Below are 17,089 nucleotides of genomic sequence, written 5' to 3' on the forward strand. Positions count from 1 at the left end.
GTGTTTTCTAATATACTCTTGGATGACTAATGAAATAAACTATTTTAGCTCCTTTTATTTAATGTGTTTGGAACTTTAGCTACTAATAAAGTGACTAAAGTTTAGTTAGCTAACTCCAAGAGAGTTGATAAAAATAGATGACTAAATTCAAGATTTAGCCAACCTCTAAAATAGAAAATTATGTAAAAAAACAAAAATCTCCAACAGTCTTTCTATACGGCAAATCATATGGCTAGCGGGTCATGCAAGCTATATTTACCATGCGAGAACTTCGGGACAGATGACTTGCTATTTTAGCAAATCAAATACAATAACTGTTGGACTCTCTTTTTTCCCTCAAAATAGCCAAATATAGAATACATAACATGGATAGCTCTTCTCTTGGAGTTGCTCTAACTAAAATAATTTTAGCTAACTAAAATTTAGCAAGGGGAACCAAATAGAACCTTAGTTAAGTTTGATGTCATTGGGACACATTTACCTATGTTTTAGGGCTTGTGTTTTTTGTTATAAAATACTGTTAAGATGTATCGTTTATACTGCCTTGACTTGCATATAGTTCCATCTCTTCTAAATACTCGAATCAAGACATGAAATTTCAGTTACTGAAATATCGGGGTACAATTGCGCGTCAACACAAATTTCGAGTATTAAATTTGAAAAACCAAATCATATCTTACCATTATTAATTAGAGGCTCCAACAGAGCACAAAGACACCATATCACTAGACGCGCTAGAAAAAAGATAAATTAAACTCTCGTGATAATTAGAAACACCATCTAGTCTTTAATTTGATAGGAAATTACTCGCGGGCATGTCTCATCCGGTGCAATAGTGCTGCAGTGCTGCTGCAACCTGGCTGCATATATATAACTCCTTACGAAGAAAACATGCGTTTCTATCGAGCCATGTTGTGCACGTTGGTTGGCCGTACGGACTACATAGCCTGCCTTGTGTTGTGCAGCGAGGCTGTGTGCGGGCTAGCCCATTTTCATTTTTGGCACGCTCATTCTAGCCCATTGACGCGCTGAAATTACTATGGCCCACCAATCAGTCATCTCCAAAATCCTAACTCAACCTCAGTCTCCGCCCCATCAATTGCCGTCTCATCTCCCTCTCACACCTCACGGACAGCACCCAACGCCGCTCTCCTCTCGGGCCCTTCGCATCGCCATGAGCTCATGGGGCACTACCCTACTGCATGCAGCCGCCATTTCTGCCTCCGTGTCAACAGCCTGGATATCGAGCTAGCTCGGTTCGTTACAACTCAACTCATTATAGCTCGGTTCGTTAGCACTCTGGCTCGATTCGGCTCGTTAGACTAACAAGCTAGAAGAGCAGCTCAGCTCGGCTTGCTAAATAGCTCGAGAAGCTCATTTTGGCTCGTGAACCAAAACGTAAAAACACATCACATGGAAATACGAGTTGTGTGCTTTGCGTGCTGCCTACAACGTGCGGAGATGGGAGACCAAAGAGGAGTGGCATGCTTACCTACGACGAGGGTCAGCGACGTATAGCGTGCCTACGCGCAGGCGTGGCGATGAACGGCAGCGGGCGGCGGCTCCTGTATCATGAGATGGGAGGGGAAAGGGAAAAGACTATTGTGCCGAGGCTCTGGTGGTGTGTACTGGTGTATATGCTTAGGGTTTCAGACTTGGGCTGGGCCGAGGCAAATAGGACGTCGAGAGATGCATGGGCTGAGCTAACTTTAGGTGTTTGGCTTGTGAAATCGCTGGCTCGTTCGAGCTAACGAGCAGCTCATGATTAGATGGCTCTTATAAATCGAGCTAGCTTGTTTCAGAATGAACTGGCTTGTTATAAAACGAATCGAGCTCGAGCCAAGTCATTAACGAGCGAGTCGAGCGAGGTAGCTAATTTTGAGTTTTTCTTTCAAGCTTTCGTGATTATCGTCTGGGCCGCCGTCCCTATCGCCACAATAATTGTCCTGGCCACCATGACACCATCCCTGCTGCGCTCTTGTTGGGATTGCCGTACCCACTCGAGCCGCCACAGCCGTCGTCCACATCCACCCCATCGTCGCAGCCACCTTCCCCACTCCTACCGCTTACGAGCTCGAACAGGAGCGTCACCAGATACTGGTTCTCTTCCCTCCCATTTAGGTTCCACACCCCCTGTCCGTTGCACCCTTCCGATGTTCTGAATCCCCGTCTATTACTCCCTTCCTATGTTCTGAATCCTAATTCTGAATCGCTGAGAAGTGTTGTTCTGTGTAACCTGCAATTTGAGATCTATTGTTAGGATAATTTGCTGCATGGAAATATGTAGATATTCAGGGGTGTAGCTTTCTGGCCTTTTGAAATTGCTCGTTGTCAGCTGCTCATTCATGCCGGGCTTTCACGCAAGATATCAATTGGCAGTTCGAGACTTCGAGTCTTCGAGAAAGAAGCGGATATTTATCAATATTATTTTGGGCGGCATCCGGCATGCTTAGCATTTTAGCCAGCCTGTCTACTTTGCCTGCTGCAACAATTACTCAGTTAGCTCCAATTTGGAGCAACGCTTGCAGTCTTGCACTGCTAGCCGGTCTACTTATTTACTATGTCTTCATCTTCATTTGTTCGGTTTATTTAATTGGTAAGCAGATTTAGAAATTAAGAAGAACGGTGAAAGGAAAGATGGATGGCTCATGGTAGGGGACGACCCTTTAACTTAGCTAGGTTGTGTGTGTTAGATGATAGAACTGTCATGGATCAGAATCTTAAATAATTGAACCTGATGTGTATTGCTAAATGTTAGCTTTAATGAAACTTGAGATATTATTATCTTATAATATGTTTCATGAGTGCTATGGGAAGCAATGGATGTATGTGACTGATGAATAATGAGACATGTTATGGATGTTTATTGGGTTTGAAATCTAGTTAATATAAAATTGTTATTATATACAATTATCCTAGTTCACAGTGACTGATTATTGATAGCTAAAAAGTTTGATATCCTCAAACTATTGGTTGCTAAAACATGTAACAAATCATCGGTCGGTATAAATATTTGCGTCTAACTATCGGTCGCTATAACCCCTATCGATCCCTATAGACTTATAGTGACGCCACTTACAACGACTTATACATAATGTTATAGTGAGCGATGGATGATTGGTCACTGTAACGGCTTATAGCGACCATTTTAGAGACGCTACTAATTGGTTGTGGTATAATGTTCCCTGAAATCGTGGCCAGGGCGTCGACCAAAGCCGCCGACACCCCCCGCAAGCCTGTCACTCTATATTGCTTTTCACTCTCATGACTAGAATGAGTTACAAGTGCAGTCCCCTCATCCTCCTTTTATAGAGAGGCTAAGTTACAATAGCCAACACCTAGCTCGCCTAGCCCTATACTACATTCCTTATGATCATCTTCCCTAGTGCCCACGTCGCACCCTCTGTCAAGCATGCTCGTCTACACGTGAACTTGCCGCGACAACCATGCTTCCCACACCGCCAATCTTTCTGACAAAAACGTTTGCATATTGTCCTTGGCCCTGTAGAGTGCGCTCCACCTATGCGTTCGGGCCTTGCCGTTGCAAGACGCCCTCACACAACTCTTGTGCATGAGACATGATGCACCATGGACGCGCAACCTGAAACCTGGTCGCCGTGTCGTGACATAGCCCCTATGCAACACTAGGTCACACCACCATCACCATGGTGCTCGCGTGCTCCGGTTGACCGTCACTCGCCTCATCTGGCCTTTCCATTATGGATCACGAGCCAAGGTTGATGATCTCCTCACTGCCTTCACTGAGGCCCTACCGTTGCAAGACGCCCTCACACAACTCTAGTGCATGAGACATGATGCACCGTGGACGCGCAACACTGAAACCTGGTCGTCGTGTCGTGAAATAGCCCCTGTGCAACACCAGGTCACACCACCATCACCATGGTGCTCACGCGCTCCAGTTGACCGACACTTGCGTCATCTGGCCTTTCCATTATGGATCATGAGCCAAGGTTGATGATCTCCTAACCGCCTTCACCAAGCACTATGTTGGTTCGAGTCTAGCCGATCCACACTGACTGCAGCCCATCAGACAGTCTAGGCCTCCAGCCTAGAGTGTCCGACACCACCGACCTGATCAAGCACCTGTCAGCGCCATGCTCCACCTTGCGCCGCCCTGAGCCACACTGGGTACTTGTTGAGCATGATCCTCGAGTCTTCACCTCTTCTCTCACATCCTAAGATCCTCAATCAACCTGAAGCTCTTGATATCAATTGTTGTGATATTGGTGCCTAACACGGAAGCGTTTGCTTGGATCGACCTAGGCGAGGTATTCAAGAGAGATCACACCACCGCACAGGAGACTCCATATTTGGTAACGAGGTTCGGTCGAAACTTACGTCTCTAGAGCATGCTTATGGATGCTCCTCCCTGAAACCACGATGAGACTGGCTGCTCGAGCGCTAGCCAAAGCAGTCGGCAACCCCCTGAGCCTGTCACTCTGTGTTGCTTCTCACTCTCATGACTTGAGTGGGTTAGTGAAGCCCCCTCTTCTTTTTATAGAGAGGCCAGGCCGGGCCGAGTTACAAGAGCCAACACCTAGATTATCTAATCCTATACTGCTAGTTAATTACAACACATCAACGGTAACCCCATTAGTACAAATAAATATTGACACATTTCTAACACACCGCGTAATGCACATTTTAATGCATATAGCCACTAGTTAGAGCAACTCCAACCATTATGCAAATGGACTTGGCATTTACCAAAATACATAAAACTCCAAAAAAAACCCCTCCAATCGTTATGCATTTGGACTTTGCATTTTACATAGCTATGCATTTGGAGGGAGAAACTTGACATATATGCCAATGGAGTCCGGCTATGCAAATAGAGATCACGGGATTCTCGGTTCCACCTCGCGGGCTTTTTTCTTCCCTTCGCGCGGTTTCCCTTCGCGCCGCCACCACTTCGCGCGATAGGAGAAGCATCGCGCGTCCTCCTTCGCCAGCTTCGCGCGCGCGTTTGGACGAAGCAGCGCACAATAGGACGACGCAGCGCGCGATAGGACGAATCTACGACGCCTTCCTCATCAACGCCGGCCATGTACGCCTTCTTCATCAATGCGATATCTAGGGTTTTGTTGTTGGCGGCTTCGGGGTTGGGCTGCTTTTGGCGGCTTGGGGATTGGGTACCGCTGTTGGCGCACAATACAAGCAGTTGTCATCATGTCGTAGGCCTCGTCGTTCGAAGAGTCGTCAAGCAATTGATTTCGGCGACGTGATCTTGAAGCCCGCAACTGATAACAACTGCGCAGCTCAGTACATCGAACAAAGACCACATGAATTGGATCAAGATATTCGGCTACGAAGTTCAAACCTTGGCTATGCGCTGTGCAATACGGCTAGATCCATTCTCCGGTACCCTCAATCCCATGTTGGCTTCACGAAATTCTGCTGCTCGCGAGCTGCAACGGCTTGACTGATGGCGGCGACCTGCCTTGACGACGAACTGATGGCGGCGACCGGAAACTGATGGGGAACAGGACCTGATGGAGATCGGTATTGGAGCCAAGGGGCGAACCTGTACGACGACGAACTGATGGCCAACAGACGACGAACTGGTACGGTGAACGGGAACTAACGGAACGGGAGATCGGTACTGCGAACGGGAACGACGAACTGCGCAGCTCACGATCGGTACTGCGCGGCTGTTTGGCGCGGGAATTGGTGAACGGGAGACGACGGCGGGCTGTTTGGCGCGGGATCGATTGGCCGCGCGGGAAGGAGTGCCGCGAAACAAAATTTCCGGGAAAAAAAAGATGATGGACTTGGCATTTTCAATAACGGTTGGAGATCACCCGATTTTAGCCTTGTCATTTTCATTTGGGGGTTTGAAATTTGCCTAAAATGCATAACTTCAAATGCATAATGGTTGGAGATGCTCTTATGTGTGCAAGTTATAGTTGATGAATTTGCAATGAGTTCTCAGTCAGTCAGTCCTTGATAAGCTAGAATTTCACAAAACCTGCACATATAGACCAAGCGTAGGTAACCATCATAAAAATGCAATTCTCTTGCTGCCATCCTCATGTTATTGCTATATTAGTAACCATCATAAGGATGGTCAGATTATTTACTTTGCTTCTTTCTTCTTAGTAAACTCCCTTTAGATGCATATTTGATAAAAAATTGGTTGAGAGTTTATGGCACTGGCATACATGGACACGAGGAAATTTACCAAATAATTTCCTGTGTAAACATCTTTATCAAATCATTGAGTATTGTACATATACGGACCTTGAGAATTCTGTATATCTGTGCTAGGAAACCATATGCTTAGGTGATTCTTCAGAGGCCATCTCTATCTGTTCATAGCCCTTGATAAAATTGCTGTACCATTTAGCAGACAATTTTGGTGTTCGCTTTAGTGACTTGAAATCCACATGATAAAGACCGTACTTTATGGTGTAACCAGAGAGCCATTCGAAGTTATCCATCAAAGACCACACGAAATAACCTCTCACATCTGCTCCTTTCCTGCACAGAAGTAGCAAAGTTTTGTTATTACCTGGCTGCAGAGCAGTTTCCATGAAAAGATAAGCAATGCAACAACCTTATTGCAAAGCTCAAGTAAGTGAGGTAGTCACGAATGTAACTTGATCTTTCAGTATCATTAATTAATTCTTCTGTTGTGGTACTGCTATTGCCTATTTGGGCATAACCTGAAAAACCAAGGGAGATCAAGAGGTCCATACAGATATTGTTATGGTACCAGTGTACTACAATTGTACTATATATAAAGATGCATAGAAGTGAACCATTGTTCTGTACAAAGGCACACGTTTTGTAGCTAATATGTAGATTTTGCTAAACCTACTAACCCACCATTCTCTGTGATGTACAAAGGTATGCTTTTATATCTCTGCGTTAAATACATGACCAGCTTCTCCATAGAGCTTGGAACCACATAGTTGTTTGCAACCGGTGTCTGCAATATTAATTTAGTAGTGTTAGGTTGTGTAGAATCAATTTGGAAGTAGAATCATTCTTGCATAGAATAGTGCAATGTACAAGGCCAACTTTTACCGGCTTTCCAATGGGTATCCCATTTCGTTCTGCTGATTCAGAAACTAAAGCATCACCAGCATAGGTGTCCAAGTCACATAGAGAATATACGCAATCCTTGACGTATAATGTTTTGTAGTGATTTACTCCGATGAAGTCAATTTGGTTTTTCATTAGTTGCTTCTCTCCTTCTGTGAATTCCGGCAAGTTTGGACCTAAGATTTGGCGCATTTGGTGAGGATAGTCACCAAAGAACAAGGGATCCAGGAACCTGTTTTAGCATATACCTTCAAGTGAGAATTCAATCACGAAGACCAAGAAAGTCAGTTCCAATAGTACAATAACAGTGATGGAAGTTTATTGAATCAACTCATACCATGGAGCTTCGAAAGACTGAGCTCGGCTTACTGCCAAGTGGTCGTCTGTGATATTCCTCAGTGGTTCATACCATCTCATATATACTGTAATTCCAACAGAGCCACCTTGCTTGGTCTGAGAATGATGGAGAACGAGGAAAACAACTTATATAACTTTCATTAGGAATTTAGGATTTAAGAGCAAGCACACGGTTAGTCTCTACTCCCTTTTGATCCAAATGTGTATTATGTACCTTGTAATTCTTTTTGTAGATATTGACCGTCTTTGCATGAGCTAGTATCATGTTATGCGCTGCAATGTAGGGCTCAGTTGATGAATTCCCAGAATTGCATTTCCCAAATGGCTTGGAACAGTGGCTTGGTGGAAATTTGCCGTTGAAGTACGCGAGCTTTGCCATAAGGTTTGGCTCATTGAATGTAGCCCAATGCTTTACTCGGTCACCAAACATCTTGAAGCATATCTCAGCAAAGTAGGTGAAGTCCTCCCTGAACAGAAATGTAGAAACAACCACATATGAGCTTACTGCATCTTGGTGCGGTGACATTTATCTTAGAAGTTGTTGGGAAATCTTTGTAGAGAAAGCTATAATATGGGTTTTATTACTGAATCTCTGGGCTCAACCAGGAACCGTATCTTTGTTGGAGTTCCTCGGGTATGTCATAGTGATTGATCGTCACAAATGGTTCTATCCCTGCAAACCAAGCGTATCAAGTGCCAGCCTGCTAGGCCCAGATAAAAAGGACTGAACTGAAAGGCTTGCTTGTTTTGCAGGGTGGCATTTGTGGAGAGAGGCATTGGCCACATATTAATAGAAGAAAGAAGGCATATATACCTTTTTGTAGCATGCCGTTGATGAGACTATTGTAGAATTTAACGCCTGCCGGATTAACATCTCCGAAGCGACCCTCTGACCAAGAATATTTGAAAGGTAAGCATATAATGTAAGTTAAACACCGGTACTAAAGGACTCTGTGCAATCTAATCCCTTGAAAGTAACCAATGTTTTAAATAGCGGGCTAAGACGTTTAGCGGTTCATGTCTAAAACAGCTAATAGCGGAGCTAAATCGGGCTATAGCGGAATATAGCGGCTAAATTGTACATGAACACAAATAGCGGCACTCTGCCTCAAAAGACTATAGCGGGCTATAGCGGCAGCTATAGCGGGATATTTAAAACTATGGAAGTAACACATGAGATTCTGAGAATGAGCTCACTTGGAAGTATTCTCGACCAGGACAATGAGAATCTGTAGGAGTCGAGGCCAACCGAATGCATCATTTCTATGTCCTCCTGCCAGTGCTGACTTTGAGTCGTAAGATTTTATTTTTTGGAGGGTACTGCCGACCCCCTCATCTTACAGATTTATGCAGGGTTAAAAAAAGCATGAGCACTGGTAAAATGTCTTATATGATGATGCTTTACCTTGTATCGATGATAATGATCAGCAGCCACGTCGCCATTGCTTCCATCCACAATCTTTCCTGATTTTTTATTAATAGCGATAGCGAAGACCAACACAGGCAACAAATCAAGCATGTATGTGATTTTCAAAGTGCACTTTTTTATTTGTTTTTCGATAAGAAAAGCTTAATAATTTCAAGTTCATTAAATTGAGTTGACACAAGGATTTTAAACCATGGCCTATGCATAACTAGCTAGGATCCACACAGCCTAAGCGGCTAAGAGCACATGTTTATAGCTGGGCAGGCACGTGCAGAAAATTGTCCTAGCTGGCTATTGGGTTGGCGTCACTATCATCCTCTGCGAGTGTCGCCTCATCTGGACAGCTTCTCATTACCTTCCCAAATCGACGTGGCGTAAGCGGAGCCACGTTCTGTGGCCCTTATTTCCTAAGCGGCTAAGCCCCTCCCAATTCTAAACAGAAGATGCATTCATTGGCCAAAAATGTTCACTTCCTCCTCTGATTCAAGAGCGTGAAATGATCCTCTAACTGAGATAAAAACCTGTAAGAGGAAAGTGCAGTGTGCAATATAATAACGTCCTAAATGGACACATCTCCAAGAAATTTCAACAAAAGCATTATTGAAAATATTAAATACCCCCAAGAATCGCTTGTTCTAGAATGTCATTAACTATATAATAGTGGCTAATTCCACTTAAGGTGGCCATAGTTTGCTTATACTTCTTATTATTGGGTTGCTCATCATATACATAGTAACTGAGATCTATGGAAGCACCTTGAATATGGGTGAAGACATCCCAATTGCTCAGACCCTTGTTGTCTTCTCGGTAGGCGCCTTCAATCTAGAATTAGAAGATAGTCACAAGAAGAAATTAAATGGGAAAACAGCAGAGGAGAAAAGTATCCAACTAACATACTATATCATCAGACAGTACAGGTATGACTAGATAAGCAAAACAAAAATTGAAGGTTTCCATTATAGTAAAATGGGAAACTGCAGAAGGAGAATGAGACACACAGCCATATATAGCAGAGCAACTAGCCCGTCCAAGGAACCTGGCTTCACCTCCCATGCATTTGCAAATTATAATGAAAAAATGATGGCGGCACGCAGCTCAATCTAGTCAATAAACTACGCAGAGTTGCAGACTACGTGCACGCGTGCGTTTAGAGCTAGCTTACTGAGCTTGGCAACGGCTGCCGTACGGCCCGTACCTGGTAAGACGACGTGCCGGCGCCGAAGAGGAAGGACGGCGGGAAGTCGCTGCGCCTGAGCCCGGTGATGGAGGGGCAGAGGAGGGGATAGAGGAGGACGAAGAAGAAGAGACGCGCCATGACGGCGGGCAGCCTGTCTAGACCTCGCAGCAATTCTCAGTCCCCATGCCTGCCGTGGCGCTGTTGGTACGTCCTAGTCACATCACCAATGAGGCAATAAGGCCTTGTTTAGATACACCCAAAAACCCAAAATTTTACAAGATTTTTCGTCACATCGAATCTTACGGCACATACATGAAGTATTAAATATAGTTAAAGAGAATAACTAATTATATAGTTTACCTATAAATCACGAGACAAATCTTTTAAGCCTAGTTACTCCATAATTGGACAATGTTTGTCAAATAAAGACGAAAATACTACAGTGTCAAAATCCAAAAACTTTTTGCATCACACTGTACGTCTGCGCCCGGTCGCGATAGGTATAAGGCTAGGCTTCCGAAAAGTGAAAAGTTTTCGGTACTGTAGTACTTTCGTTTGATTGTGACAAATATTATCCAATCATGGACTAAGTAGAATCAAAAGATTCGTCTCGTGATTTACAGCTAAACTGTGTAATTAGTTTTTGTTTTCGTCTATATTTAATGTTCTATACATGTGCCACAAGATTCGATGTGACGGGGAATCTTGAAATTTTTTTAGTTTTCAGGGTGAACTAAACAAGGCCCTAGTTTCAGTGGGGGTTTCACCAGGATGTCATGTATATTTATTAGAGTGCTATGTCAGCAAAACTACACTTTTTGCATGAAACGAAGAGGAGAGAGAAGGAAGTAGTTTCACCATCTCGAAACTCCACGGGCGTTGTTTTCTACGCGGTGAAATGTGATGGAATCCCCACTGAGATCCAGATCGTTTCACCATCTTGCATGTGATCCAATCATTTTGCAGCAATTAAATGCTTTGCTTAGCCTTGGAAACAATAAAGTGAAATGCTTCATTGTTGGGGTTATTTTATAGATGGTTTCATTTCAATTTTGACGACGTGTTGGTATGTGAAACCGTGCAGTAAGGTCATTCATGAGAGTGTCATGCACATTAAGGCCTTGTTTAGTTCCAAAATTTTTTGCAAAATAGGAATAGTAGCACTTTCGTTTGTATTTGACAAATATTATCCAATCATAAATTAACTAGGCTCAAAAGATTCGTTTCGTCAATTCCGACGAAACTGTGCAATTAGTTTTTATTTTTATCTATATTTAATACTCTATGCAAGTGTCTAAAGATTTGATGTGACGGGGAATCTGAAAAATTTTGTAAAATTTTTTGAGAACTAAACAAGGCCTAAATAGGGTGACATATAAGTAAAATTGCTGATTTGGCAGAGTTATTAAATAAAAGAGTTTCATCAGATAAGAGCAAGTATTATAGCTGAGGTGGAGTAGAGAAGGGAGGAAAGAGAGAAGAAGCAGGCTGTAAGCTTATAGCCAGCTTAGGCACAGAAACAAAAAATACTTTGTGAAAGAGATAAGTGGGCCAGCTATTAATAGTGAATAGCTAACTATTGTATGAGTGGGCTGGAAGAATGTTATAAGGAACTTTTTACAGCCAACAAGTAGGCTGTATTATTAAACTTGATCTGAGAGAGGAGTTTTATTTCCATGAAACTTACGTGGCTTAGTTATCTAATTTATAGTCTTAATAATTATACCATGAAACTATATATCGAGACTGACCTAAAACTCGATAAGGGCAAGTATAGTAAGGCCTTGTTTAGATACACCAAAAAACTTAAAACTTTACAAGATTCCACATCACATCGAATCTTGTGGCATATGCATAGAACATTAAATATAGATAAAAAAGATAACTAATTGCACAGTTTACCTGTAAATCATAAGACGAATCTTTTAAGCCTAGTTGCTCTAAAATTGGATAATATTTGTCAAATAAAAACGAAAGTGCTACAGTGTCAAAATCCAAAAAATTTTGGATCTAAACAGGGCCTAGCTGTATTAGCCGGCTGAGAGAAGTACACGTCAATAGGAGTGTATCCAACAAATTATGGAAACTACAGTCATGAGAGAGGAACCTGATGTCTGGACTCTGAATGGAAGATCCACAAAGTTTTCTTCAGCAAAGGTTTATAGAACCTTGATAGGACACCAAGCAACGGAACCGGTCTTCAGATGGATATGGAAAAACTTCTGCCAACCAAAACAGAAAGTCTTTATATGGCTCCTTCTCAAAGACAAATTAAGTACAAGAAACATCCTAAGAAGTAAAAATATGCACCTAGACAGTACTAATTATGAATGGTGTAACACGGGATCGGAAGAGACTTCTGAACATCTGTTTTTTCACTGCCCGTTTGCTCAAGCTTGCTGGGGCATGTTCAATCTAGAAACAATCCAGGATGGCACGGTTCTTGAGAATTTCAGCGCCTTCAAGATTCAGTTAGATTCGCAATTCTTCATGGAAACAATTATCTTGATCCGTTGGGTCATTTGGACAGCCAAAAATGAATTAATCTTCAGAAACAACCAAATGAATCTATCTGATTGCAGAACGTCATTCTTCAAAGAGGGCAAACTTATTGGGCTCAGAGTCAAAGACAACCTCTCCTTTCTCTTTGATCAATGGATAGAATCTTTAGAACTGATCTGAACCACTGCTTCAGTTTCATTTTCTTTGTTTCTTTTTTTTCCTGAGCGCTTGGCTCTTGCTGTTACTGTTTTGTACTGCTTGTAACCCTGAGCTTTGTTGTTTTCTTTATTTCCTCTTCAATAAAAAATTTCATTTAGGGGTCAAGGCCCCTCCTCGTAAAAAAAAATATAAAAAAGAGCCACGTTGGAGAGAGATTTACCGCCGGCTAGAGCACAAGGTACAAGAAAATATTTACTCTCCCAGCCCTCTCCTAACCTTTGTGTGTGAGCGAGAAGCCGTCTGCACTTGGTATGCAGATGCAAATAATAAATGTACAAGTCTCCTCTACAGCCAGCTCTTACAGTTAGCCTATTATACAGTAGGTTGAGCATCTCCAATGGTTTGTTATTTGCACTTGCTATCCTTGTTTATTTGGCAAAAACTACAAATTTGATTCTCCAATGGTTTGCTAAAGGACTTGCCAAATTTTGAGGAGTTGCTATCCAGAGGCGCTCCACGCGCAAATTTGCGCGCACTCTGCGACTTGCCATCGTGCGACGAAGCCCGCGCCGCCCCTTCTCCCGCGCTACGTCGGAATTTTCCGGCCGATGAGATCGAGTCCCTCACGTCGCTGAACAGATCGAGTTCGTCGCGGCGTCGGTCGGTCCCTCGCGCCGTGGTGGTCATCGCTGCCCCGTCCTCTTGCCTCCGTCGTCCACGCGGTCTCCGTCTGTCGTCGTACGCGCGGCTGTCGTCCGTCATCGTCCGCGCGGCCTCCATCCGTCGTCGTCTGCGCGGCCGTTCTCCGTCCCTCGTCCCCACGGCCTCCATCCGTCGTCGTCCTCGCAGCCTCCGTTCCTCGCGTTCGTGAAGGTATGTTCCTGGAAGTTGTAGAGTTGCAGATGGATTGATGAAGGTATATGTTAATCGTCTTGTGCATGTATCTGCTAGATCGATCAGCTCCTTTATTGTCCTATTGTGCATGTATCTCTGCTATCCATCTGCTATCGTAATCAGAGACTAGTGTCGACAGCAGCCTGAACAAACTCAATGTATTTTTTTGAAAAAATCAAACTCAATGTATTCATCTAGGTATATTCATGATACTGAACAAAGGCTGGGAACAAATAACTTGAACGAGATGCTACGAACCAACGTGGAGAAGGCTGGGAACGAGATACTGACCTGCGTACGATGGAGACACGGCAGAATCAAAGATCGGCGCAGCACGGCGGCGGAGACCACGGCGCAGCACCACGGCCAAGAGATGGAGACGGCGTCGGACGGCGGCCAGCAGATGGAGATCGCCGCGATGAAGCAGCGACGCACAGCGGCCACGAGAGTCACGACAGTTGAACGGTTGAAGGATGTGGGCCTCCTTTTCTATTTTACCAAGTTCAAATGACAAACCATTGAAGATACAAGATTATTTCACTTGCTATTTGTTTTAGCCACTTGCTAAAACATAAGATTTGGCAAATACAATTTGACAAACCATTGGAGATGCTGTGAAGGCTGCTAGTGACGTGGAATTGATATAACGCCTGCTGCTGGCTGGCTTATTATTCTTGCTCTAACCAAAACTCAAACCCGGATGCGAATCCAAAATTGCCGAACTCAATGTACCTGAGTCAAAAATAAAAATAAAATCAATGTACCTGAAACGGATAATAAGTTTAAAAAGGCGGCTTTTGTTCAGCTAATTCGGGTATTAGGTCGCAGTACCTGTTTTACCCAAAATAGTCTAAGCCTATATCCTCTACTTTATAAAATAATATATTCTAGACATTTTTATTAAGATAAATTAAGAGAGAACATAAAAGATACATGTATTCTTATTTTTTTCTTATCGGAAAAACTCTATATAACCCTACACTATAAAACCTTACCAGATATTTTATCCTCTGAACTTTCTAAAATCGGTCAAATAATACAAAAATAGTTTTGGACAGTGGTTTTGCTACTGTGAAGTAGTTTTGTCTTTTTCCTTTTTTTTTATTTCGGTTGTATCTTTAAAAAATCATGATAAATCACAAAAAAATCATAAAATGGAAAACCTAATTTTTATTGGACTCCATGTGTGTAAATCTACACAGTGAATATATAATATAATATGTTTTAGTATAAAGTTTTTGCTGTAGTTTTAGATCTATGATTTTCTGTAATTAATTGAAATAATTCATAGCTGCAGTTTTTATGGTCCAACTATGGTGAAATTTTTATGGTGGGCTAATTATTGTATGCTTGAATAGTAATAAAAATTACATATTTATTGGATCATGTATAACTTAGTTACTTATTTAGGTTTATGCATGTTAAATCTATACTTTATCTATAACTAAGTCATACATGATCTAATGAGTATAAAATTTTTACTATAGTTCAAGCATACAATAATTAGCCCACCATAATTAGATCATAAAATTTATGATTATGAATTATTTTAATTAATTATAGAAAATTATAGATCTAAAACTATATCAAAAAGTTTGTACTTATTATATATTCACTTTGTAGATTTACTATGTGGAGTCTAACAAAATTAGATTTTCTATTTTATAATTTTTCTATGGTTCATTATGATTTTTTAAAAATTCAGCCAAAATAAATAAAAAACAAAAAGATAAAACCGCTTCATTATAGCAAAACCACCGTCCAAAACCGCTTGAGGGGTTATTTGGCCAATTTTGGAAAACTCAGAGGTAGAATAACCAATTTTATATTTTGGTGCGTGGTTATGTAGACTTTTTTCTTTCCTTATCGGACACTATCATCAACATGAGTAATGGTGATTGATTGATAAATAAAAAATATTTAATGTAAAATTAGTTTTTGTCCTCTAGAATGTATTATATTTAAGGGCAATATATGAATGTTAAATGTACTATATTATAGGATGAAAGGAGTATATACTATTTAGTGTACTATATGTGATTTGATTGGTAGTCCATTTTCTAATGTTAATTAAGTATGACGATGTCATTGGGACACATTTATCTATGTTCTAGCGCTCTTGTTCTTTTGTTCCAAAATACTACTGAGAATTATTGATTATATTGCTTTGACTTGCATCTGTAGTTCTACCTCACTAAATATTTGTACGGTTTTATTGTTTTCTGGTAGTTTGGTAATACTCTGAATCTAGACCTGAAATTTTTGTTACCGAAATATCAGGTATTATTTTGTCAAGACGAATTTCAAGTATCAAATTTGAAAACCAAAATCATATCTTACTATTATTAGTCAGACGCCCGTGCATAGGAGAGCTGCTGGTTATATTAAAGAGAAGATGAAACTCACATTAGGCAAAATAAAAAAGTTACAACTCTCAAACTCAAGAGAAAGGAGAAAAACAACTTCGTATGATCAAAATGGGACATCACATGGGGCCACATAGGAACTCAACACAGAAAACACGCCCGACCGCTTCCAACCACCATAAACCAGTCACCCCTCCTATGCACGACATGTTGCACCATGGCCACGCATCACCGCGCGACATCCTCTGTCCGCCGTGTCATGACACAACCCCTATGCAACACTCGGTCGCACCACCATCCACCGTGGTGCTCCCACGCTCCGGTAAACCTGGCTCTCACCACGTATGGCCCTGCCATTATGGATCACGAGCCAAGGTCGACGCTCCCTACACCGCCTTCATCAGGCACTGTGTCACTCCGACTACCACTGCACATCTACTAGCCGATCCTCATAGATTGTAGCCCATGGGACTGTCTAGGCCTCCTGCCTAGAGTGTCCAACACCACCGACCAGAGGACCAGTCGCCGCCATGCTCCACCTTGCGCCACCCAGAGCAGCACCGCAGCACCTATTTAGCATGATCCTCGAGTCTTCACCTCTTTCCTTGCTTCCTAAGATCTTCAAATCAACCTGTTGTGATACTAGCGCTTAAAGCGGAAGCGATTGCTTGGATCTTCCTAGGCGAGATGCTCACGAGATATCACACACATCGCACAAGAGACTTGATATTTGGTAACGAGGCTCGGTCAAAGCCTAAATCTCGGAGCATGCTTACGAGCGCTCCTCCCCAAAACCGCAACACCAGCTCCCCGAGCCTGTCACGCTGTGTTGCTTCTCACTCTCGTGACTTGAATGGGTTACAAGTGCAGCGCCCCCTCCCCCCGGGTTACAAGACCCAACACCTAGCTCACCTAATCCTATACTGTTAATTACTACATAAGTCCATTAACCCATTAGTATAAATAAATATTCCACACATTTCTAACACATTGTGTAATGCACATCTTAATATAGAGATAGTCAATAGTTATGTGTGCAAGTTATAGTTGATGAATTCGCTATGAGTCCTCAGTCCCTGATAAGCTAGAATTTCACCAAAACCTGGACATATAGACCAAGCGCAGGTAACCATCATAAAA

At 42.4% G+C, this 17,089-nt stretch overlaps 1 protein-coding gene across 4 annotated transcripts; it reads right to left on the reverse strand.

Moving 5' to 3' along the window:
* Positions 6,142-10,253, reverse strand: LOC8064478 (beta-glucosidase 16). Of its 4 annotated transcripts, none has more exons than XM_002448124.2 (12): positions 10,047-10,253; positions 9,607-9,673; positions 8,831-8,889; positions 8,623-8,698; positions 8,240-8,314; positions 8,011-8,098; positions 7,640-7,892; positions 7,406-7,521; positions 7,051-7,300; positions 6,850-6,952; positions 6,578-6,686; positions 6,142-6,501 (listed from the first exon to the last, which is right to left on the reverse strand). In XM_002448124.2, the coding sequence occupies exons 1-12, from the start codon at positions 10,164-10,166 to the stop codon at positions 6,285-6,287; spliced, it is 1,533 nt and encodes a 510-aa protein (XP_002448169.1). In that variant the 5' UTR covers positions 10,167-10,253; the 3' UTR covers positions 6,142-6,284. The 4 variants fall into 4 exon arrangements, with proteins under 4 accessions (XP_002448169.1, XP_021318913.1, XP_021318915.1 ...); XM_021463238.1 differs by having other exon boundaries at positions 8,623-8,707; positions 10,047-10,242; XM_021463240.1 differs by lacking the exon at positions 6,578-6,686 and having other exon boundaries at positions 10,047-10,242.

Source organism: Sorghum bicolor, chromosome 6 (assembly GCF_000003195.3).
Source record: "Sorghum bicolor cultivar BTx623 chromosome 6, Sorghum_bicolor_NCBIv3, whole genome shotgun sequence".
In the NCBI taxonomy this organism is placed as follows: Eukaryota; Viridiplantae; Streptophyta; class Magnoliopsida; order Poales; family Poaceae; genus Sorghum; species Sorghum bicolor.